The 26,124-nt window shown below is 45.7% G+C and overlaps 1 protein-coding gene across 1 annotated transcript in view; it reads left to right on the forward strand.

Moving 5' to 3' along the window:
- Positions 1-26,124, forward strand: part of TENM1 (teneurin transmembrane protein 1) — a 713,021-nt gene that overhangs the window by 363,954 nt on the left and 322,943 nt on the right. The window contains 2 exon segments of the mRNA XM_060250020.1: positions 4,177-4,269; positions 13,714-13,952. Coding sequence (XP_060106003.1) covers positions 4,177-4,269; positions 13,714-13,952 — 332 coding nt within the window.

The following is a 26,124-nucleotide window of genomic DNA, read 5'->3' on the forward strand; positions in this document are numbered from 1 at the left end:
AAAAGAGTCCCCTGCTGGACTGGCGGAGGGACTTGGCAACCCTAGGAACCCTAGCTACATGACTGAGCCATGGTGAAAATGACAGTGGGTTTCCCATTCTTGCTGTCACTGTGGTTCAGGTGGCAGAATCTTCTTGGTTCATCTTGTTTCTGGCTGCCTCCATAGCAGCACCCCGCTGCAGGACTTTCCCAGTTTGAGACTGCCCCTGCAAAAGATACCTGGTGACAGCACAGCTGAGATGGGATTTGAACTTCCCAGAGTTCTACTTGTTCTGTTAGCAACTGATGATGATATTGGATTTATATCCCGCCCTACACTCTGAATCTCAGAGCGGCTCACAATCTCCTTTATCTTCCTCCCCCACAACAGACACCCTGTAAGGTGGCTGGGGCTGAGAGAGCTCTTACAGCAGCTGCCCTTTCTAGGACAGAGTCTCAAAGCGGTTCACAATCTCCTTTATCTTCTCCCCCCACCCTCCCCCCAACAGACACTCTGTGAGGTAGGTGGAGCAAGAGAGCTCTTACAGCAGCTGCCCTTTCAAGGACAATTCTATGAGAGCTATGGCTGACTCAAGGCCATTCCAGCAGGTGCAAGTGGAGGAGTGGGAAATCAAACCCGGTTCTCCCAGATAAGAGTCCGCGCACTTAACCACTACACCAGACTGGCTCCCCACACTGCACTTCACACTCATTGCACAGCTGTGTCATTTTCATTCATCAAAGAAGAGACAAAAATTATTAATTTTTAAGGTTTTATCTGTTTTAAATGTTTAATTCTTTCATATTTAAATATTGTTTAATTTTTATTTATTGTTGGAAGCCGCCCTGAGCCACTTGTGGGAAGGGCGGGATATAAATTCTAAATAAATAAATAAAATAAAAGCTTGTCGCCTTTAACACCACCATAGAAAACATTGCACATATTGCCTTAACTGTATCAGACCTTTGGTCTATCAAAGTCAGCATTGCCTGCTCAGACTGGCAGAAGCTCTCAGGCTGAGGTCTTCCACGTCACCTACTACCTGGTCCTTTTCAACTGGAGATGCCAGGGGTTGAACCTGGAACTTTATGCATGCCAAGCAGAAGCTTTTGCACTGAGCCATGGCTCCCCTTGTGCAATGGGATATAATAGATAAGGACATGACCCCAGGACCTGGGAGTTCTGTGTTTAATTCCTGACTTAGTCATGAAGAATTTTGGGTGGCCTTGGGCCAGTTAATCCTCCCCACTCAGTTTAAACCTGCCTCAAAATTATGTTGGGTAAATAAAATTGGGAAAGGAAGACCCAGATCAGAGTCTGGAGCTCCTTGAAGGAAGAGGGAAACAAAAATTATCTATTAAAAATCCTTGAATACTTTAAAAAAAATTATTTACTTTGTAGCCCACCTTTCTAGTTCATAGCAAATTACAGGGTATCAGACAATGGAGATGGATAGCATAAAACAGCCAAGTTGGGTTGCCAATCCCCAGGTGGGGGCAGGGGAGGCCCTCCCCCTGCTTCAAGGTCATCAGAAAGTGGAGGGGGCAGAGGGAAATGCCTGCTGGACACTCCATTATTTCTTGTGGAGACTGATTCCCATAGGATATAATGGAGAATTGATCCATAGGTATCTGGGGCTCTGAGGGGGGGGTTGTTTTTTGAGGTAGAGGCACCAAATTTGTAGCAAAGCATCCAGTGCCTCTCCTCAAAACACCCCCCCCCCCAAAGTTTCAAAAGGATTGGACTAGGGGGATCCAATTCTATGAGCCCCCGAAGAAGGTGCCCCTATACATTATTTCCAATGGAGGAAAGGCATCTAAAAGGTGCGTGGTCCCTTTAAATGTGATGGCCAGGACTCCCTTTGGAGTTCAGTCATATTTGCCACAACCTTGCTCCAGGCTCCACCTCCAATGTCACCAAATATTTCTTGAATTGGAATTTGCAACCCTGCAGCCAAGGAAGACTGGGATAGGATGAGGATTACAGAATTTAGAGAACAGTGCATGGCACAAACTATCCAAAGCACAAGGCATACTCTAAACAATACAGAAGGGAGAGAACAAGGTATAAGGGAATAAAATAAGAGCAGGTGATAGCTGAATACTTAAGGCTGTGCCCACGGAAATTGTTGATATAATCAATTTAAATCAAAGTCCTTGGGTTTCCTGGGTTTTATTGTTCCGGATGTGAGGCTACGGCATTAGCTAGTCCCAGAATCGCTAAAAGAATGTCGTAATAGACGAATGATGGTTAACAGCCTTATTAACTGGTTTTACAACTCACAATGGAGTTGTTGTTTTTTGCTCTCTTAAAACCGGATATAGTTCCTGTGGGTAAGAATCCTGGAGCAGAGGAACTTTAGTGGAGGGCAGAAAAGGAGGGGGGATTCAAATGAGTCAGGGAAATTGGTTTAAAATTGTTTTGTTTGCTCTGTGTTGGCAAACAGAGTAGGGAAGCGCTTCTTTCAATGTAAACAGGCACTGTTGCTACGTTTTATTTCGTAGGAGAGATGCTGTGCAAATTGTGTTTGGGGGGGGGGGATTGACTTTATAATGTAGAACGCTTAGTCGTCTTGCAAGCAAGCTGCAGAACTTTGCAGAGTTGTAAATGGACAGATTGAACCTGGGTTCAGAATGAGAGGCCCTTAATGGGTCCTTAGCATTTGAGCAAATACATGAAGGAGGGCTGGAAAAACTAAAGCCATGACCAGAAGACATTGCAGATTTTGTGATTAGAAGTTGACCTTGAGAGTCCTGTGCAGTCCATTCAAAAATACTGAGAATGAAGAATTTGTTGGGATTGCCACAGATGGCTCTAAATGAACCAACCAAGGAAGCCACTTCAGTCATTGCAGCCTTTCTTTTTTTTATTAAACACTACACTTTCCTCAAAGGAAAAGAAAAAAGATCTCAAGTTCAGGAAATCTTCATGTCCCTCCCATCTCCACATCTCCCCTCTGTCTCCATGGTATGAAGAAGGGAGGCTAAATATGGGAAGTGCTGACAATTCTGCAGACCAGGGGTAGCCAAACTGTGGCTCGGGAGCCACATGTGGCTCTTTCACACATTGTGTGGCTCTCAGTGTCCCCATTGTCCCATCAGCCCGTTTGGAGACGGCATTTGTCTCTTTAAATCACTTCTACAAGCCAAGCCAGCCAGCAGCTTGGAGAATGCATTTAAAGTTAAAGTTGCTTTCTTTCCATAACTCTTACCCTCCTCCCATCTGTTTTCCTTCCTTCCTTCCTTCCTTCCTTCCTTCCTTCCTTGGAGAGACAGTTTGGTGTAGTGGTTAAGTGTGTGGACTCTTATCTGGGAGAACTGGGTTTAATTCCCACTCCTCCACTTACAGCTGCTGGAATGGTCTTGGGTCAGCCAAAGCTCTTGCAGGAAGTTGTCCTTGAAAGGGTAGCTGCTGGGAGAGTCCTCTCAACCCCCCCCCCCCTCACAGGATGTCTGTTGTGGGGGGAGAAGATACAGGAGATTGTAAGCTGCTCTGAGTCTCTGATTCAGAGAGAAGGGCGGGGTATAAATCTGTAGTCTTCTTCTCCTTCCTGCCTTCCTTCCCTCAGTCTGGCCACCCCTGGGCTATGGTTTCTTGGCAATGAAACACTTAAGCAATACCAAAGCTAGACTTATGCAAGCTGTCTGTTTTCATTATTTTGAGGGAAGACATTGAATCGTTATTTTATATTTTTCTTTTAAGAAATAATGTGTGTGTGTGTATATATACACACACAATGTCTTAGCCGCATGTGGAACACTCCGTTTTTCTAAATGTAAAGCAAATTAATTTCACATCTCTCTGCTTTCTAAAGGCCACTGCGGTTCAAGTCTATTTTCTGTTGGGAGCTGTTAGAGCTCAGCTGCAGGCCCCCACTTTAGATACGTTCTATAATTATTGCTAACTATTGATTGCAAATTGTAGTAGCTTTAATAATAGATTTCAGCTTCGCATTCTGTTGCCTTTTTACTCTGGCCGTGTTTGAACACTACTGTCAGTACTACCAGCCATTGGTGCTAATGTTTAAAAATCCAGTAGATTGCTTGTTTAAAAGGGGAATTGGGAATTAAACAGTTTTGCAATCTTGTATCCAGAATTTGTTAAAAAACATTTTAAAAATATGAACAAAAGACCAAAGAAATTTATTATATCCTTTCTCCTTATTCCCCTTTGTGGTCCTGATCCTGTTCCCAACAGAAGTCAGTGGGGGATTTGCTGGCCCTCGGCTGTGGAATTGCCTTCCACCAGAAATCAGGAGGACCATGTCTCTTCCCTCGTGCCAAGTGAAATGTAAGATCTTCTTTTTGCAAAAAGCCTTCCCTCGACAGCATTATTAGTTTAGGGGGGAAAGAAGATGAAAGAAGGGTGGGGGAGCAGGCGAGAAGTGGTCCATGAGTGGCTATTAGCCACGAGGTATAGATGGAAGACTGTCTGGGGCAGTGATGCACTGTTTCTTGGTGCTTGGAGGGCAACAGTGGGAGGGCTTCTGGAGTTCTGGCCTTGCTGGTAGACCTTCGATGGCACTTGGGTTTTGGCCGCTGTGTGACACAGAGTGTTGGTCTGGGTGGCCTGTTGGCATTATCCAGGGCTTTTTTTGTAGCAGGAACTCCTTTGCATATTAGGCCACACACCCCTGATGTAGCCAATCCTCCAAGAGCTGACAGTGTTCTTAGTACAGGGCCTACTGTAAGCTCCAGGAGGATTGGCTACATCAGGGGTGTGTGACCTAATATGCAAAGGAGTTCCTGCTACAAAAAAAGCCCTGGCATTATCCAACATGGCTTCTCTTCTGTTCTTATGAGAACATGACAGGAGTTTATACAATAATGGATAGTATGGAAAAAGTGGAACAAGGGGACTTTTTCTCCCCTTCCATAATACTAAAATGTAGGGGCACCCACTGAAGTTGATGGGAAACCTATTCAGGACAGACCAGAGAACGTTCTTTTGCATAATGCTTAATGGCTGTGAGCTATGGTGGCAGTATGAGGCCAAAACCAACATAGCAAGGATTATTTACCACTGCCAGGATGTTAAAAATCTAATGTGCTTGTGCACACAGCTATTCTTATCTGGGAGAACCGGGTTTGATTCCCCACTCCTCCACTTGCAGCTGCTGGAATGGCCTTGGGTCAGCCATAGCTCTCATAGGAGTTGTCCCTGAAAGGGCAGCTGCTGTAAAAGCTCACTGTTGTGGGCGGGGCAGGGAGAAGGTAAAGGAGATGGTGACACTCTGATATTCAGAGTATAGGGCGGGATATAAATCAAATATCATCTTCTTTTTCTTCTTTTTGTCATCCTCCTCCTCCTTCTCCTCCTCTTCCTCCTCCTCCTTCTCCTCCTCCTCCTCCTCCTTCTTCTCCTTCTCCTTCTTCTTCAACACCCATTGGCTGAGTTTGCTAATCAAAACCAGGTTCTCTATGCTTTTATTGGGGTTTGGGGATACATGTTTTTACAAGTCCTGTCTTTTTTCCCTTACAAAGATGAACAACAGTGTTATTAAATACCTCATCCCCACACAACCCCAGTCTAGCCTGAGGCTGTAAATCCATGCATTTTGCAGACTGAGATCTATTACCTTTGTCATATCTGTTTTTAGCCTTGGACTGCTCGAAGAGGGAACTGGTCAGACTTATTGGAGGATAGATCTGTCAGAGCCCTGACCTGGGTAGTGCAGGCTAGAATCATAGAGTCACAGAATCATAGAGCTGGAAGGAGCCATCCAGGCCATCTAGTCCAACCCCCTGCTCAATGCAGGATCAGCCTACAGCATCCCTGACCAGTGTTCATCCAGCTGCTGCTAACCTGACCTCATCATGTCTCGGAACCTAAGCATGGTCGGCCCTGGCTGGTATTTGGATGGGAGACCTCCAAGGGATACCAGGGTTGTGACATGGATGCAGGAAATGGCAAACTGTCTCTGTGCCTCTCTTGCCTTGAAAACCCTGTGGGATCAGCATAAATCAGCTGTGACTTGACGGCACTTTCCACCTTAAAACGCTTGGGGCTCTTTAGCTTGGAGAAACGTCGACTGCGGGGTGACATGATAGAGGTTTACAAGATTATGCATGGGATGGAGAAAACAGAGAAAGAAGTACTTTTCTCCCTTTCTCACAATAAAAGTACTCGTGGGCATTCCATGAAATTGCTGAGCAGTCGAGTTAGAACGGATAAAAGGAAGTACTTCTTCACCCAAAGGGTGATTAACATGTGGAATTTACTGCCACAGGAGGTGGTGGCGGCTACAGGCATAGACAGCTTCAAGAGGGGATTGGATAAAAATATGGAGCAAAGGTCCATCAGTGGCTATTAGCCACTGCATATTGTTGGAACTGTCTGGGGCAGTGATGCTCTGCATTCTTAGTGCTTGGGGGGGGGGGGGGTGGCAAAGTGGAAGGGCTTCTAGCCCCACTTGTGAACCTCCTGATGGTACTTGGGGTTTTTTTGGCCACTGTGTGACACAGAGTGTTAGACTGGATGGGCCATTGGCCTGATCCAACATGGCTTCTTTTATGTTCTTAGGAACTCCTTTGCATATTAGGCCACACACCCCTGATGTAGCCAATCCTCCAAGAGCTTACAGGGCTCTTATAAACTCTACTGTAAGCTCCAGGAGGATTGGCTACATCAGAGGGGTGTGGCCTAATATGCAAAGGAGCTTCTGCTAGAATTCCACCCCTGGGCCACACAGCCTTGATGTAGCTAATCCTCCAAGAGCTTACAGGGCTCTTCTTGCAGGACCTACTGTAAGCTCCAGGAGGATTGGCTACATCAGGGGTGTGTGGCCTAATATGCAAAGGAGTTCCTGCTTAAAAAAAAAGCCCTGGCCATGATAGCTAAATGAAATCTCCACGTGCAGGAGCAGTAAGTCACTGAATGCTAATTGCTGGGGACCAACCCTAGGAGAGATTTATTTCCTTTATGTCCTTTGTGAGATTTCCCAAAGCTTCCTGCAGACTGCAGAAGAAACAGCATGCAGGGCTAGATGGATCCTCAGTTTGAGCTAGATGGGTGGTTCAAATTCTTATTAGTGTCTTGATGTAAAAGCCTAAACTGTGTAACCTCAAAATACGTTAAACAATATACAGATTAAAAGGGGGAAGAATATATTGGAATAGGATCCTTGATATGATCTTAGTCAGTTATTTTGTGTAAATGTCACTAATACCTAGTAAAAATAATAACTGAAGTCTGAGATAAGGTTCTCTTCCATGATCACTTCTGTAGTTTTTATTTGTCCAGCTTTGCAGTCGACAAGGATCTTTAACATGAATTCTTCATTAGTTTTACTAAAGCAGTTTTGTGTTTTGACCTAACTAATAACCTGTTTGTAAGACAGACACCAAATCTGTGTTCTGGGTTAATTATTTATTAGGATTTTTTTCAGTCGCTGCTCATCCAAACCATCTTGTGGCAATTTACAACATTAAAACACAAAGCCATCTACACGTTAGGTCCTTTCCCCACTTCATATGGGACAAAAAGAAAGCTCCAGTTTCTCTTATACTAGAGGTCTGCATCCCATGACTGATTCAGGTATTCTGTCCCCCAAGCCAATGATTCGGAGGATGTTTAAAATGTCACAAGTTGGTGCACTTGTCAGTCCATAATTTGGTCCAAAATCCCACTATTGAGTTTATCCAAAGCATGTTTTTTGTGCAAGTCAATTCCACTAGAACTTGATCACTGCCAGATACTTCCAAATAAATGTATTTGGGACCAGGGCTTTTTTGGTAGACAAAGCCCAGCAAAAACTCATTTGCATATTAGGCCACGCACCCCGACATCACCATTGTTTTGCACAGGGCTTTTTTGTAGAAAAAGCCCAGCAAGAACTCATCTGCCTATTAGACCACACCCCCTGACACCAAGCCAGCCAGAACTGTGTTCCTGTGCGTTCCGGCTCAAAAAAAGACCTGTTTGGGACTTTAGAATAAACCACTGCTTCCAGCTATTTAGCATACGGGTATTTTAGGAATCAGCCTTACCAGTGTGGTGGTGGAAGTGCCGTCAGGTCGCACCTGATTTATGGCAACCTCAAAGAATTATCAGATCAAGAAACAAACAGAGATGGATCAAGATGAGTGGCCGTGTTAGTCTGTCTGCCGCAGCAGAAAAGAACAAGAGTCCAGTAGCAAGAGCTCAGGTATCTGAAGCAGTGAGCAGTGACTCACAAAAGCTCATCCCCTGCCACCAATTCTGTGAGTCTTTAAGGTTTTACGGGTCTCTTGCTCTTTTCTGCTGCCGCAGACAGACTGACACGGCTACCCACCTTGATCCGTCTCCGTGGAAGGCACCCCGCTTAGCCAGAACAGAACGGAAATCCATCAGCCTTGTGAAGCAACTTGAACAGGTGCAAACAGACATAATCTTTCTCACCAAATGCAGAAGGCTTACCATTATACCAAAGGGACTGAGAATAAAAAATCCACTACAGTCCCAAAAGCTTTGGTGAAAGTTTATGTCGTGCATCCTCCAAGAAGCTACTGAAACATTTGGTCAGCGTTTTGTGCCAGAAACAGGAACTGATCAAGGAAGATCTCACTGAAACAGAGACGGTTTACCATTGCCTGCCTCTGTGTAGCAACCCTGGGCTTCCATGGTGATCTTCCATCCAAATGCTATCCAGGGCTGACCTTACTTACTTGCTTGAATTTGATGAGTTCAAGCTGGCCTGGGCCATAGAAGATGTAATGCAGTCAGTGGATTTTAAAGGGCCTCGCATCAAGTCAGACCAGTAGCCCCTCTCACCAAGTTTCTTCTGTAATGACTGCAACCAGCTTTCTGGGATCTTGGGCAAAGAATTCTCTCCCAACACCCAGTTCCCTGAGATCCCTTATCGGGAGATTCCAAGGCAGGAGTGGCCAAACTTGCTTAATGTTAAGAACCACATAGAATAAACGTCAGATGTTTGAGAACCGCAAGACATGAAACGTCAGATATTTTTTATCATCACCGTCGTCGTCGTGACAATTTTTTCAACAGACAAAATAAAACCAAACAACAGAGCGAGAGAGCAATGTTTCCATATAGGGGACAGCGCAATCCTTCCGGAAGCATGACAATGGCAGATGTTTGAGAGGAGGAAGGAAGGCAACTTTAAATGCATTCTCCAAGCTGCCAGCTGGTTTGATTTAGAGAAGTGATTTAAAGAGACAAATGCCTTCTCCAAGCCAGCTGACGGGGCAGTGGGGGCTTTGAGAGCCACGCAGTATGGGTGAAGAAAGAGCCACATGTGGCTGGCTGCAGTTTGGTCACCCCTGCAGTTCAAACTGCAGGTCCCAAGCTGCAGTTTGGTCACCCCTGTTCCACGGGTTGAACAAAGGGCTTTCCCCGTGTCAAGCTTAGGCTCCATAACTGAGCCCTTGCCCCTCCCCTGTTGGCGTTCGGCCATCTGGCTTTATTTTTCATCGTGTAAAGGGAATGGATGGATTCCAGAAACGTGTACGTAGCAGTGTGAAATGAGGATAAAGTATTCTCAAGGAGTGTCAATTCTTTATTTTTTTAAAGAAACCCAAATGGCTGCCATTAAAATAGTCTCATTGAACCTTATCTTAATTAACACAGTCACAGCAATAGTGTGTGTCGGATTCAGGAGGATATGAAGGGAAGCTGGAATACATCAAGTGCCAACATGCCGCTTGGATGTGTCTACCGCAGTATTATATTCCTCTTTGTCTAGGACATCCTGTCACCCCAGAGTCTGTTGCATTCAGTCTTTGCTCATTCATCAGGGCTGCCCACTGACTAGTTAGTCAATTTGCTGTCTTGTTTTTCACCAGTGAATCAGCCAAGAGAGTTTATTAGCTGTCTTGTGAATTTGGGCAAGCGATGGCCTGTTTGCATCAGGATATATACACACAAAGCCATGCTTTTGGCTTTGGAAAGCTTGTATGAAAAATGCTCCATTTGAATTTGCTACTAACAAAAACAATCAAATGGCTGATGGACTGGTTTTTCTAGCCCCAGGAGAGACCTGTAGGTTTGAATTCAAACTGTGTGAGTTCTATTTGTATATAGGTGTGCTGTTTATCCTGTATCACATACACACAAAATATGTAGAGTTGGGTCTGACCAGCCTTTTTGTTGGTGAGAAAAGAAAGACAGATCCCCTTTGACCACCCTGAGGATCTTGCGCCTTGAACGAAGAGGGGCTATAGTGAGGAGCAGAATTAGGTGAATCTGAGACTGATTTCCCACTATCCTTATACTGCTCTCATGCTCCTCTTCTCCACGGGGCTTCCATCACATTTAACTAGCTTCGCCTTTTTTGTGTGGCAAACAGAAACTGTTGTTTAGAGGATCTTGTTTGCTGCACAAAAGAGGCGGAGCGAGTTGCAGCCTCGGGGCAGCTTGTGCGAAATCCGATGGAAAGCCCACTGAGAAGGGGAGAGTGAGAGCAAGGGAAGGATAGTGGGAAATCAATCTGAGTTTACAAGCTGTCTCTAAGTCCAGGAGGACCTTAGAGACCAATAAAAATTCCAGGGTAAAAGACTTCCAGACTCAATGCTCCCTTTGTAAGGCATCTGATGTCTTGCTGCTGCCATCAAGTCAGATGTCTGACAGAGTTTTGACTCTCAAAGGCTTACACCCAGGAAATCCTGTTAGTCTTTGAGGTGCTACTGGACTCAAATCAAATTCTTTTTACTGCAGACCAACACATCTACTTGCCTGGGGAAAAAATTGTCTGGATCCAACCGGTATTTTCCCTTCTATTAAAGCTTGCTACCCCTGAGAGCCAGTTTGGTGCAGTGGTTAAGTGCATGGACTCTTATCTGGGAGAACCAGGTTTGATTCCCCACTCCTCCACTTGCAGCTGCTGGAATGGCCTTGGGTCAGCCATAGCTCTCACAGAGGTTGTCCTTAAAAGGGCAGCTGTTGTAAGAGCTCCCTCAGCCCCACGTACCTCACAGGGTGTCTGTTGTGGGGGGAGAAGATATAGGAGATTGGAAGCCACTCCGAATCTCTGATTCAGGGTGAAGGGCTGTGTATAAATCTGCAGTCGTCGTCTTCTTTTCTGTTTCTCCTCCTGTTTTTGCACAGCATTTTGAGATAAAGTGATGGGAGATTCTGCATTTTGACAAATTTAGTAGATGCCAGTGGACATTGCAGCAAAGCATTGCCAGCTGTAGATGCAAACGCAGTTTGTGCAACGTCTGTTCCGAGATCCTTTTTTGGACATCACAAACAAAACAGTTCAGGCTGTGGAAGAACTGGCGACACCATGGACCCTTCAAACAGCATCTATCACATGTTTTATGCCATCCTCTCCATCTCCACCCCCCACCCCCAGCGAACTCAGTGCGGCACTCATGGCTCTTTCTCTGCCACCATCTTATTCTTGTAACGTTGCTGTGTGGTAGGCTAGCCTGAGAAATCACGACTTGGTCCATGATCTCCAAAATGGCTTCGTGGGTGGAATCTGGGCCTCCCGGATTCTGGTTTGATACCCTAACTACTATACCACACCAGTTTTCAGTGTGGAAGCTGCTTATCGGGGAGTCTCATCTTCACAGCTGGGATGAATGTTCCGTTTGGAGAGGTGTGGCCAATTGCAGAAATCGTTACCATAGATTTGGCTTGTGCTGGAAGAGCTGCCTACCATTTGTGTGGGAAAGACTCATATGACCAGGTTGTGCCCTGCTTCAGGGAGCCAGTTTGGTGTAGTGGTTAAGCGTGCGGACTCTTCTCTGGGAGAACCGGGTTTGATTCCCCACTTCTCCACTTGCACCTGCTGGAATGGCCGTGGGTCAGCCATAGCTCTGTCAGAGGTTGTCCTTGAAAGGGCAGCTGCTGGGAGAGCCCTCTCGGCCCCACCCACCTCACAGGGTGTCTGCTGTGGGGGAGGAAGGTAAAGGAGATTGTGAAATGCTCTGAGACTTCCGAAATTCGGAGTGGAGGGTGGGATATAAACCCAATATCTTCTTCTTCATTAGTTTTTTAAACATCATTCCAGCCATGAAAAAGGTGCAAGGGAAAAACAGGCTAAGGTGGCATTTGGAGCATCCTCTTCCCTTTTCCTCTCCTTTTGTACCCTTAGAAGCTCATTGATTCACGAAAGTTGAGCAGCAGAAGACATTTTTGTTTTTGCAGGAACAAAAAGGGCTAGAGTGATCTTAGTGTCCTTATCACTGAGCAAAGGAGCCATGGTTTCTGGAGTATGTTGTGGGGGCGGGAGGACACATCCTTTTATAAAGCTCAAAGCAACTATAAGAATGTATTTCTTGTCTACCCAAAAAGCTTAGGATCAGGCTAAAATGGTATTGTGTGAGGACTGGCTGAAGTTCCATATGTAATTTTTATGCATAAAAATTTTATTTTTTGGATTGATCCAGTGGTTTGCACGCTTGTGACCTTCCCTTAGCAGCATTGCTTAGTTAGTACTCCTTGGCACCTCTCAATGTTCTATAAATCCATTCTTTGTGGAAATTTGTTCTCATCGCTAAACCCCCCTCCCTCGTTATTTGAAAATGGTAGCATGAGCGAAACAGCCAGCCTTTGGACTATTGTTATTTAAGGCTTTCAAACTATTTATCCATTCTTTTCTGTATATCTGGGAACCTTTTGAATGCGTGTCTTTTGAAATGGTCTGTAATGGAGAAAGCCATGCTGCTGAGAACCTGCACTCACCCTCCTGAGCTCAAATAGGCTTTTAAAGTCCAGTATGTTTTTTCATGGCGGGAAAAGCACACTGAAGGCCAAACGACACAGCCCACGTCGGGAACTTCAGATGTGTGATTTGACCATGAAGACCAGCTGGGAGGACCGAACGAGATGTGACATCTCCAAGTCACCTCAGGGAAACTGCCACCATTTAAAAACCTAGCAGTTGGCCCTTTAAAAATAAAACACCACAAGAACAGTTGGGGGCAAGGTACTTTGTCCCCTCACATCTTTTCAAGTGCCAAGGTGCCCCCCCCCAATGGCTGTTCTACCACTTGAAAAGGGACAGACAGAGGGGAACAGGCACGACACCTCAGCCCATGGCATCGCCCTTGTAATATTTTTAAATGGCGGCAGCATCTCCAGGATGGACCCAGGGATATCGTCATATCTAGTTCTGCTGTCCGTGTTACAGTGCTGGAATGGGGGGGGGGGGAGGATATCTCTTTGTCACATTTTTTTTCCAAGGTCAGTCATGTTCCCTCATACCTTTGAAGTCCAGGTAGGGAAAAAGAACAGGCTTTTTTGTTGCATCTGTCTGTTTTTTTTCCTACAGAGACTGAAAGCAGTTAAAGGAGACTTCTTTATGTCTCAGCAGGGGTGGGGAAGCAGACGGTTCAGAGAAATGGCACAGAAATAGGCAGGAGTTAACTTCCCCTTCCGTAGCTGAATGGAGTGAGTCAGATTCCACCTATCTTGGCCTTCTTTTTTTTTTTTTTTTTTATGGACAAGCTACACCTCTACAGTTCCCTCAGAATGCCAGCATCGTGTGTTATTTTGGGCCAAAGATTGTATACCGCTTTGAGTGTACAGCCGAAAAAGCAGTAAATAAGTGTTTTAAATAAATAAGTAAATGTCCTCATGCATATTTTATTGAAAAGTACACGAAGGAGCTGAAATGAGGGGTTTTGTAGTTTTTAATAATACAGCCAACGCTGTTTCCATACAGGTAAAGGAGATGATAAACGGTGGTATTTGTTGCTTCTTCCTTGTGTGGCAGATGATTTCTGACCGTTTTTTTTTTTTTTTTTTTACAACATGGCTCTCTTTTTATCTTTTTCCTCCCTGTAGGCACTTCCTATTTAAACACGGATCTGGTTCTTCAGCTATCTTCAGTGCAGCCAGTCAGAACTATCCTTTAACTTCCAATACTGTATACTCACCACCTCCTAGGCCACTTCCTAGAAGTACTTTCTCTAGACCGGCTTTCTCTTTTAACAAACCTTACCGATGTTGCAACTGGAAGTGTACGGCTTTGAGCGCCACAGCAATCACGGTGACGCTGGCGCTGTTGCTAGCCTATGTGATTGGTAAGCTTTGTGTTTGCTTTTCTTTCTATCCAATCCTTTCTCTCTCTCTCTCTCTCTGTCTGTCTCTGTCTCGCTTGGTCATTGTCCATTCACTAATGAGGATTTGAGGGGTTGGTTGGAATATGTGGGATCCGAAAGCTGTGGGACAGGAGTTGGTAGACTATGGCATTTTGGTGTAGTGGTTAAATGTGCAGACTCTTTATCTGGGAGAACCAGGTTTGATTCCCAACTCCTCCATTTACAGCTGGAATGGCCTCGGGTCAGCCATAGCTCTCGCAAGAGTTGTCCTTGAAAGGGCAGTTTCTGTGAGAGCTCTCTCAGCCCCACCTGCCTCACAGGGTGTCTGTTGTGGGGGAAGAATGAAATTGTAAAATGCTCTGAGACTCTGATTCAGAGAGAAGAGCGGGGTATAAATCTACTGTCTTCTTCTTCTAAAAAAATCACTGCTGGGTGAGGGGAGCGATTGAAAAGTAGAGACATATCCTCATCTTTACCCTAGTCCTGCCTAGTCCCATTCTTTGTCTTAAAGAGAACAGAGGAGTTTAGGGGAGGAAAGATGGCTGACACCATAGTTTAGCATCTGGCTAGGATCTGGGAGGCCAAGGATCAAATCCCCAGTCTGCCTTGGAAGTCCACTGGATGACTTTGAACCACCCACTCTCCCTCAGCCTAATTTGCCTCCCAACGTCTTTGTTGTGAGGATGACAAAGCAGGGGGCAATGAAGTGCTTTGGACATCACTGTGGGAAAATATCGGGTATGACTAAATAAATAACAGAGAGGCGGGATAAGCAACTCTAGGAACACTATGGAAAATAGATAGACGATACTCTCTGACAATCCTGAAACTTCTAGGTATCCAGTGAGGTTAACTGGTGGCAGCTTCAAGGCAGGCAAAATGATTGTTTTGGGTAGCCCATGACTTGTGGAAATCCCTGCCACAAAACATGGTCATGGCTGTTCGCTGAGAGGGATTTTTAAAAGGGTTCAACAGATTCTGAGAGGATAGGTCTATAGTGGATTTTCCGTGTTAAAAACCAATCATTGTTGGGGATAGTCAACAGCAAATATCAACTGCCTTCATGTACTGCTCATGGTTCTTGTCAGAGGGTCTGTTGTTTCTGAGGTCCACGTATGCATTAGCAGAAGACCTCCGTGGGTGTAATTGTTGTTAATACTCCAGTTTCTGCTAAATTTGGCCATGCTGGCTAATAACACTTCATATGCATTCAATCTCCCATTTTATTGGACTAAAATTATATTATGTTGCCATGTGGGCGGATGTTGTTTAGTCAGCAGGTTTTAGGCTGTTTTCCTGTTCCCTTTACCTTCAATAAAAATTGTGCGTAAAAAGGTAGGCTGAGGACCAATGTTCCCTCTAAGCTGCAGTGTCTTGTGAGCAAAAATTCTACTTTGTGAGCTACTGGCATTAAAGTTGTGAGCTACTGGCATTAAAGCTGTGAGCTACTGCATAAATTATTGTGCTCTGGGGTCATCCTTCCTGAGCTAAGACAAAAATGTGTGAACTGGAGGTTAAAAATCTGTGAGCTAGCTCATGCTAGCTCAGCTTAGAGGGAACACTGCTGAGGCCTGCAGACTCATGTACTCCCCCCAACCCCCCCCCCCACACACACACACACAAATAATGTACAGCCCAAGGAATATTTTGCTTGTGATATTGTTGCACTCTGTGACATAAATGAGGTTGTATGGAAGCTGCAGGAATACTATGGCTAAACCATAAGAAGGTTTTCCTGAGGGCTCTTAACGCTTTCCAGCTGACATTAAAAAGGGGAGGGGGGTAGTCTGTGACTTCCATAGATCTCTGAAGGGGCAGGCTCAGACCTGTAGCTTGTGTCTGGTTCACACATGGAGGACAATGAAGTGTTGGTAGAACGGGCCTGCAACATTTCAGAATACAAGGGGACAGTCATGGAAGATCACACCATGCTCCCCTACGTTGGATGTAAACACGATCGGGCTGTGACATCTGTCACCGCGTTCATCACCAGGGTTGATTTGGCCTGGCTGGCTGGCTGGCTGGCTAGGCGGGTGTCCCCTTCTTCCCTCACCACCTCATGTGCATCCTTCCTGAAGCTGCACAGTTGGCGGAAGAGGATGACCATCACCGAGAGGAGGAGTGTCCCCTGCTTTGGTCAAGGGTAGGTACACAGTGTCTGTGCTCATCCGCTAAAACCTCCAAGCTCCCCTGTTAAAATAGTTCCTGCAAAAAAGAAAAGCAGTACAGCAAACCAAGAGAAAGGATAAAAACTTTCTCTGTTTCTTTCTGTATGGTTTGGAGATTTTCTTAATTTGTTTGGTTGCTTTTAACGCAAAGGAACATTCAGAAGCCACCACCTACCGCCTGAAGTAGTGCAGTCCATTCTATCACCTCAGGGCTCATTCCCTTGCATGTGTGAACCAAGGTCTGAACACTGAGCCAGGCAAAATCCCATGAGCAAAACAGTATGTGAGAATCAAAGGGCTGTACCCAGATTAGGAGTAAAAATAAAGGTAGTCCCCCTTTGCAAGCACCGAGTCATTACTGACCCATGGGGTGATGTTACATCACGATGTCTTCCTGGCAGACTTTTTATTATGGGGTGGTTTGCCTTTGCCTTCCCCAATCATCTACCAGGGGTGTCAAACACCCGACTAGCAGGCTGCATCCAGCCCGCCCAAGGCTTTGATCAGGCTCACAGGCTCTTTTCTTCCCCGTCCTCCCCCTCCTGTCCTTACTCTTTGAAGCTCCCAGGCTTTTACAGCTCCCAGGCTTTTTGAAGCTCCCAGGCTTTTACAGCTCCCAGGCTCTTTGAAGCTTCCAGGCCAAGACTCTTTTAGTTTCAGCTTGAGAGCTTCAAAGGCTCTTTGAAGCACCCTTTGAAGCCTGAAGGCTGAGTCCCAGGTTCTTCCTGCCTTTCTTTGCTGGCTGCTGCAAGGAAAACGTGGGGTGGATTTTAAGATCCATTCCGCGTTTTCCTTGCAGCTTTGTCTGTACTCTGCAGTGGTTTCAAACGGAGTGGAGATGGTTACATTTTCATTTTTCCTATAGCCAGCTGGAACTCATGCTTCCTGGAGTTGTGTCCTTGCAAACAAGGGTTGCTGTTTTCAGCCAGCTTCTCTCTCCTGAATTGACCTAACCTAGTGAGTACTCTAACGTGGGAACCCACAGCCAAAGGGGGATATTATACTGGAAAGGCGTTGCCAATCTGAGTAGACTGGTGGGGAGAAGTTTACAATGCCATTTCATTGTTTCCACAGAGTCAGAGCCTTGTGCTTTTTCTTGATGTTTTATTTTAAAAATTGCATTGCCAAATTCCACTAGTCCCCCACTTTTCCAACTTAAACCATTGGAAGAGTTTTAAGCATGTTTGTATTTTAAGTTAAAAAAAATATCTTTAATTAGGTTTGTCTGTGTCCATTATAAAGTTTGTATCTCCACTATCTGACATGTTTTATGACACTCATGGCCCGGCCCCACGAAGTCCCATTTGTGTCAGATCCGGCCCTCCTAACAAATGAGTTTGACACCCCTGATCTGCACGTTACCCAGCAACTGGGTACTCATTTTACTGCCCTCGGAAGGACAGAAGGCTGAGTCAACCTTGAACCAGCTACCTGAACCCAGCTTTGGCTGGGATGGAATTCAGGTCATGAGCAGAGCTTGGACTGCAGTACTGCAGATTACCACTTTGCACCATGGAGCCTCCTAGTAGACTAAGAGTATGATCTTAATCTACTCCCTTGTCACGGGCTGAGACCGGGTCAGGGAAAGTCCAGGGGCAGTCCAAGGTCTGTAGCTGGTGAGCAAAGAGGGTCCAAGGCGCCAAAACCAAATCACAGTCCAGGTATCGCAGGTCAGAGGTTCAGAAGCCGAAGTCAGGAGGTCCAGAAGCCAAAGTCAAAAGCCGAAGTGGCTGCTAGAACGTCAGGTAAGTGACTAGTTGCTTCCACAAAGCCTCCTCCCAAAACCCACAGCTATATAGCCCTCTGCTGGCTGTTGCCCATTTGGGCTAATTGCTGGCTCAGAGAGGCAGCCAGCATCCTGCTGAGACTCAAGGATCCTCACTCCAGAAGGGCCAGAATCCTTTCAAAACTCAGGGCTCAGGGAGCGTCTTGCTCGTGAGCGTGCCGCCCTCCTCCGATCCCTGAGGTCCTGACGAAGGCAGTCACGCACACGAGCCACCCGAGAGGGCGAGGCAGGGGGGCTTGGATCTTCTCCAGCAGGAGGCAGGGGCACTGGTGCAGGTGGCAGGGGCACGGTTTCTTCTGCAGGCTCGGCTTCTTCTGCAGGGTCCCCAGCACCCATGACACTCCTAAAGATGCTTTCCAGGGAGTAAGCCCTGTTGAGTAGAACTGAGCTGAGACCTGCTGAGGATTGTTTTCTGGTAGCAGAATGGAACTTTCTCACCCACCCACCCCGCTGCCCCATGGCAGCCCACTCATCTCTACAAAATGCTACCCCTAAGGGATCTAAAGAATAACCCCTAGGAGGATCCTCCAAAAAGATTTTATATAAAAGACATCATTGCAAAGTGAATTACCAAGCAGAGAAAATAATGTTCTTCCAGATAACAGCGTTCAGAATACTTGTTCTAAAAACCGACAAAAGGAAATCTGCTTATCAAAAAAAAAAAAAAAACCCACCAAAAGGGGATCTGAAAGTTCCTTAGGGGAAAAAGAGCTCTCAAAGCAATTATTTATATAAATTCTGCCTGAAAACAGCATTCAGTGGGGGCCCATGAAACAAATTGTTATTGTTCTGCTTAGGCTAATGTAGGCCAAAACTTGTACTTGCTCAAGTTTATATCTTCAAATAGGGATAATTATACATCTTAATAATAGACCTCTCAATGCAGTATAGTTTTGTAAGGTTTGTTTGAATGCCCATCAAATTGCATTGGGTTACTGTGAGCCCTGTGGCACAGTGTTAAAGCTGCAGTACTGCTGGCCAAGCTGTGCTCATGAACTGAGTTTGTTCCCGGTGGAAGCTGGGTTCAGGTAGCCGGCTCCAGGTTGACTCAGCCTCCCATCCTTCCGAGGTTGGGAAAATGAGTGCCCAGCTTGCTGGGCGGGGGGGGGGGAGTGTAGATGACTGGGGAAGGCAATGGCAAACCACCCCTTTAAAAAGTCTGTCGTGAAAACGTTGTGAAAGCAACATCACCCCAGAGTCGAAAACGACTGGCGCTTACACTGGAGACCTTTCCTTTCCTTTCTCCCTGAAGGGACCCAGATGTGACGACACCCCATGGGTTGGTAACGACTTAGTGCTTGCACAGAGGACTACCTTTACGGACTATTCGTATTCACTTGACAAGATCTTCTCTGGACACATAATGCTGCCATTTACAGAGTCAGAGCACTGATCTATCAAGGTCAGAATTATCCCCTCTGAGTGGCAGTGACTCTCAAGGGTCTGAGGAGAGATCTTCCACAACAGGTACTACCTGGCTTTTTAAAATGGAGATTCCAGGGACTAGAACTGAAACTTTCAATATTCAATCCAGGTGCTCAGGGGTCTTTTTGTAGCAGGAACTCCTTTGCATATTAGGCCACACACCCCTGATGTAGCCAATCCTCCTGGAGCTTACAGTAGGCCCTGTACTAAGAGCCCTGTTAGCTCTTGGAGGATTGGCTACATCAGGGGCGTGTGGCCTAATATGCAAAGCAGTCCTTGCTACAAAAAAAAAGCCCTTTAGATGCTCTACCTCTGAGCTGTGTCCCCTCTCCTCACCTTCCTTTGCTGAAGGCACAACAAGCAATTCAGCTGTGGCATGGTACAATAAATGCTCAGTATTTATAACAGTAATAGATAGTGCTTTGGGGCGCATCACATGCATTACTTGTAATTTTTACAAGAGCTCTGTAAGAGGAAGCTGTATTATAATTTTGCCAGTGAGAAAGCGTAGTTTGCCAACAGCCCTGTAGTCAGGCGAGATTTGAACCAAGGAGTTCCTACTTTGTGCCTTAGCCCCACCATCTTGTGAAGCTGAAGTTAAGCACGGCTGCCCCAGTTAGCTGTCTGGATGAGAATCCATCTGGGAAAGATACACAGGCTGTTTTGAGTCCCATACAGGAAGAGGAAGATATCTCTCTGTAATGAATAAATGTACTAAAACGATCAGTTTCTTGCATGTCCAGAATTTTGATGTTCAGTGTATTAAATCATCCATTAAAAAGCATAATTAAACCAGAATGAGCAGAACTCCTGCAAATCAGTGCGAAAACCCACTGGAGTTGATAACACGGAAGGCTAGGAAAATGCTGGTAACTTGGAAGACTAGAAAATGTTGGTAGCTTAGAGCAGGGCTTTTTTAGGGTTTTTTTTTAAAAAGGTCCAGCAGGAACTCATTTGCATATTAAGCCACACACCCTGATGCCAAGCCAGCCAGAACTACATTCCTCTGTGTGTGTTCCTGCTAAAAAAAAAAAAGCTTAGAGAGGATTTTGAAGATCACTTCAGGATTTTCAAACTCAATCCAGATCCCTCTGAAAGAAGACTCCCAGCATCGCTGGTCTCACATCACCGTGTAGTTTGCTTGTAATAATCCACAGGTTCCTGTAGGGACTGCTAGGTATGTTTTGAAGTTTGCAGATAGGCCCTTTGAAAAAGGGGGTAAGAGTAGACCATTTTAAAATTCATAATTAATGTTTTGGATATTCAGTGCATGTTGACCCTAGAGTAGTAGAGTGGTAGTTTTGATGAGTGCAAAGACCCTAAATAGATCTAAATAAGCAGTTTGTTGGTCCCCTGCAAATGAGGTTGCTAAGAAAGATCAAATAAATTAATGCAAATAACTCATGTGTGTTACAGATGTCTGATACAAAATTGAAAGCAGACACAAGCTGTGATCAAGATGTGTTGAAAACCAGTAGCCCAGTCTGGTCAACACTGGCGTTTCTCTAAAGTGGAACTTGAGGCCTAATCCAGATGTGGCATTTGGTGTCCAAAGTGGCCTTTAGACCAGGAGTCCTCAACCTTTTTGAGTGTGCAGGTCCCTTTGGATTTCTGACATAGTGTGGTCCATGCAGACCCGAAATGGTTACTGCCAGGGATGGAGTCACAATTTACCTTCAGTTGCACACTGAAGATCCTTGGACTGTGGTGACAGTTGCTGCCAAAGCAACATTTTTTTGGGGAAAAAAATCTGTACAGCCTGTCAGGTCTGTGATGACCGATCAGAGAGTGCTGAGGTCAGCTGGAAAGAACCAGTTGAATATCCCTGGGCCAAAGGAGGCCAGATTGAAGACCACCCGAGAATGGGCCTTCTCTGTCGCAGCTCCACTACTGTGGAACCAACTCCTGGAGGAAGCACAGGCCCTGCGATGCTTGGACCAGTTCCTCAGGGCCTGCAAGACCATTCTATTTAAATTGGCCTTCACTAATGCTGAGATAAGAGATACGCTGAAGATGTTATTAGCCGCTGAATTTCATAAGATCTATGTTATAGCACCTTACTGTCAATTTAATATAAGCTGTTTTTAATGATGGTTTTATTTAAATGTAGTATTAGGTATTATGGTTTTATTGTATTTATGTGTTGTAAGCCGCCCTGAGCCTGCTATGCGGGGAGGGCGGGATATAAATAAAAAGTTATTATTATTATTATTATTATTATTATTATTATTATTATTATTATTATTATTATTATTATAGAAGTCTTGCTGGGCCCATGATCTCAATCACTTTCTAAAAACACTTCATGGGTATAGAAGAGGTGTTGGTAGGCACTGCAGTTGCCAACTCTTGAGTTCAGAAATACCTGGAGATTTGAGGATGAAACCTGGGAGGAAGGGGTTAGGGAGAGGCAGGACCTCGATAGGGTATAGTGCCATGCAGTCCACCTTCCAAATCAGCCATTTTCTCCAGGAAAAGTGAAATAGTTTGGATGGATGGATGGATGGATGGATGGATGGATGGATGGATGGATGGATGGATGGATGGATGGATGGTGTCGTCTGGAGATCAGTTGCAATTCCAGGGGATCTACAAACCTCCCACATGGAGACTTAGTGGGCACATGGCACCCAAAGGCACATGTTGGGGACAGCTAGTTTTCAGGCTTTCTTTTCAGACCATTTTGTGCTCAATCCCCTCTGCCCAAGCTGTTTTTTATCCTCACCAAGAAAAAAAAATATATGGCTGGAGGAGGAAGAATTAAGCAGTCACCTCCAGCACCTGTAGAATAAATCATTGCATGCTTAATTTCCAGCAGCAACAGTGCAAAACTGTTATTATTACTGGAACAACCTTGACAAAATTGGTATAATCAGGACCCCAGTTTGCTCTTAAGAGCCACACCCGGGTGCTGCCCTTAGATGGCTGTTTTAGGCCGTCTCCAGCCGACCGCCTCGGGCAGCTGAGAGACTCCAATTAAGGCCCAACTTTCCCTGGTGCTTCAGGCACCACAAGCAAAGTTTCTAGCCGCTCCAGGGAGCTGTTCTAAAGTTCATTGACGTAGGAGGCAGTGCAGGTCACCGTAGACTTCATGCGAGGTCTTTTTAAATCTTTTTTTTTAAAAAAATTCATTTAATTTTCCTCCAATTTCTTTCAGGCTTTTCTTCTGCTATTTTAATTTGCCTCCCCCATTTTTTTTAACTTTTACTTTGTCCATACAAAGGGAGGTTTAAAAAAAAAAAAGTTTGGTCGTTCTAGATTGATTCAGAATATCGAATCATATGCTGGCGTCATTCAGAAAGTGTCATGCTGGCAAGGAGAAGAATAATCAATCATTGACTCAATCCATACAGCTAAAAATGGTCCCAGGAGGAATCAGAGGGCAGATGGAATATGAATGGTACAGTAACATCTGGAGTGAAAAGCACCATGCTGTACACAAACCTGCAGAATCCAATTGCCCAGTTTTTATGCTCTTAATCATGAGCACATCACTGGATTTCTGCAGGCTACTGAGGGGTCTATTGGTCTTTGGGTTTTTTTCCCTGTCTTGCCTTCAGATCTGGTTAATAAGCATTGAAAGCAGCCTGCTGGGGGCGGGGGGGGGGGTTATGCCAAATACAATCAGGGTTCGTTCTTTCTTTCAATATTTTTGTCCTGCATTTCTCCCTGAAGAGCCCCATGGTGCAGAGTGCTAAAGCTGCAGTACTGCAGTCCTAAGCTCTGCTCATGACCTGAGTTCGATCCCCGGCAAAAGCTGGGTTTTCCGGTAGCCGGCTCGAGGTTGACTCAGCCTTCCATCCTTCCGAGGTTGGTAAAATGAGTACCCAGCTTGCTGGGGGCGAAGTGTAGATGACTGGGGAAGGCAATGGCAAACCACCCCGTAAAAAAGTCTGCCGTGAAAACGTTGTGAAAGCAACATCACCCCAGAGTCGAAAACGACTGGTGCTTGCACTGGGGACCTTTCCTTTCCTTTCTCCCTGAAGGGACCCAAAGAGGGGTAGTCTTAGCAATTCTGGACAAAACTCCAAGATGGAGCTGGACAATCAGAGACACTCCCCAGCAGGACCAAGCAAGGGTGACCCTTGCCCTGTGGGAGGCGAGCAGGAGTTGCCATCAAAAGCAGGCTGCCCATACTCCAGACAAGGCAAGGATGAATTGCAGCTTCCCAAGCCCTGCAGAGGGCAAGTGTGAGTGGCTGCCACCCAGCTTGGGTGTCCAAGCCCTGGACACAGTAGGGGTGATTCCGCACTCACATTGGTCCAGGGTGGGCTTCCGTTTTGGGGCGGAGCAAGCTGGCGATTTTGCACCAGTTGCTCCGCGCTGGCATTTTGCAGCAAAATGCCGGCGCGGAGCAACTGGTGCAAAATCGCCAGCTTGCTCCGCCCCAAAACGGAAGCCCACCCTGGACCAATGTGAGTGCGGAATCACCCTAGGTCTGAGTGGTGGCAGCAGGAGTTAGGTGTTCTTCTTTATCCCATTTGTGGGAAGGGTTGGGAAGGGGCCTCCCCAAGGTGGGGACCAGGGCTAAGGGCCTGACTAGATGTTACATTTTTTTGAAGGAATTGGATCTGGGGTTTCCCTGGCCCACCGTGTTTTCTCTGCATCTACACAGCAGTGGCAGGGAATGTAATTTTTAAATATTAGAGAGAGTCCCTTTCAGCTTGGAACTGCAGCGTGGGAAGAGAAGGGCCTCCTGCCATTTGCACTCACCCCTCCCCACCCCCTGTTTTCAGAAGTGGAAATGGCCCAAGCTGGGAGTTATTCAGAAAACTGGATCAGCGTGTATTTAGAACACGCCATGCGCTGGTCTAAAATTATGTAAATAACTCCCTGTCAGAATCATTTCAGCTCCAGAAAACAGCATGAGGTTGGAGGCAGGAGCCCCTCGTCCCATCATGCCACAGTTCTGAGCCGAACTCTTTCCTGTCATCCTCCTCAATGACTAAGGCTAAGGCTGATTTTTCTTTCCAAGTTGTGAGGCCCTCTCAGAGACTATAGACCTGGGGGGCTGGACAAATTAAGGGGACTGATAAAGGGTAACCTGACAGTGGATCCCACACAGCCCCTCCTAAGCTTTCCTCTCAGTCTAGCAACCAAATCCCTATTCCTTATTGATTGGCTAGCGAAGGGTAGTGTTTAATAAATATTTATTTGGTTGTGAGTGGTCAGTAAGGATAAATGTAATTTTTGAGATGGCTGGATAACTCTCTGAAGTTACCAAGTGAATTTGAGGAGGGAACCAGTTGTTTCTGAGATAACTGGAAGAAGAAGAGTTAGTTTTTATACCCTGCTTTTCGCCTTCCCTTCCTCTCCCCCACAACAGATATCCTGTGAGGCAGGTGGAGCTGAGAGAGCTCTGGGATAAGTGGGACTGATCTAAGGCCACCCAACTGGCTTCATGTGGAAGAGTGGAGAGTCAAACTTGATTCTCCAGATTACAGTCTGCCACTCTTAACCACTATACCTCATGGGCTCTTAATACTTCCTCACTCTCCTTTTGGACTACACCAACACCTTCTTTTAACAAACCAAATGTAAGTTTATTGTCTCTTCCATAAAAGGATTAGATAGCTTATTTTGCTTGGCAAATAAGATGGTGTAGAAGCAGATCTCCTTTCACACAGCTGAGCTGAGTCTCAGTCCCCTTCAGAGACATTATAGAGGCTCATAATAACATAAGAGAAGCCATGATGGATCAGGCCAATGGCCCATCCAGGCCAACAGTCTGTGTCACACAGTGGCCAAACCTCAGGTGTTGTCAGGAGGTCCACCAAGCCCAATCATAGGATTAAACCCGAAGGTTTACAGAACTAATCAGGCTGTTCCCCTGATGACAGAAGTGAATTGAAATGATCGGGGAAAAGGGTCACTAAACCCTGGGATATAGGGTTGCCAAAGCCAATTCAAGAAATATCTGGGGGGTTTGGGGGTGGAGCCAGGAGACTTTTGGGGTGGAGCCAGGAGCAAGGTTGTGACAAGCATAATTGAACTCCAAAGGGAGTTCTGGCCATCAATTAAAGGGACCACACACCTTTTAAATGCCTTCCCTCCACTGGAAAAAATAAAGGATAGGGGTACCTTCTTTTGGGGCTCATAGAATTGGACCCCCTGGTCTAATCCTTTTGAAACTTGGAGTGTCTTTTGAGGAGAGGCATTGGATGCTATGCTGCAAATGTGGTGCCTGTGCTTTAAAAACAGCCCTCCCCAGATACCCACAGATCAATTCTTCATTATCCCCTATGGGAATTGTTCTCCATAGGGAATAATGGAGTGCCCAGCAGACATTTGTCCTCACCGTCTGCTTTCTGATGACCCTGAAGCAGGGGGAGGGCCTCCAAACCAGGCAATCCCCTGCCCCCACCAGGGGATTAAATGTCCAAACATTAATAGTGGTGCAGGCAGTAGTTCTATGGGTAGAGTTGTCCACGGAGACCAAAGCTCCAAAAATTCCTTCTGTACAGCAAGGCACAGTGAAGAAAAAGCGATGCGGTAGTACTTGATCCCACGTTAGTACTTGATCTGTACCCAGGGAGGTCCCCCCCCGCCCCCCCAAAAACCCCTTCCCACAAATGGGATAAAGAAGAACGGCTGACTGCTGCTACTGCCTGTGCCTCTATTAACGTTTGGACATTTAATTGCCTTGGAATGACTTTGGGTGTGGGTTTGTAGATTCTAAATGTATTATTCTCCCAACTCGTATTGACAAAAAGACTTCTTGATATTTATTTAAGTGTTTCGTTGATTATTATCTTTGGAGGCTGGTTTTCGCGGA

Source organism: Heteronotia binoei, chromosome 11, assembly GCF_032191835.1.
Source record: "Heteronotia binoei isolate CCM8104 ecotype False Entrance Well chromosome 11, APGP_CSIRO_Hbin_v1, whole genome shotgun sequence".
NCBI classification, from domain to species: domain Eukaryota; kingdom Metazoa; phylum Chordata; class Lepidosauria; order Squamata; family Gekkonidae; genus Heteronotia; species Heteronotia binoei.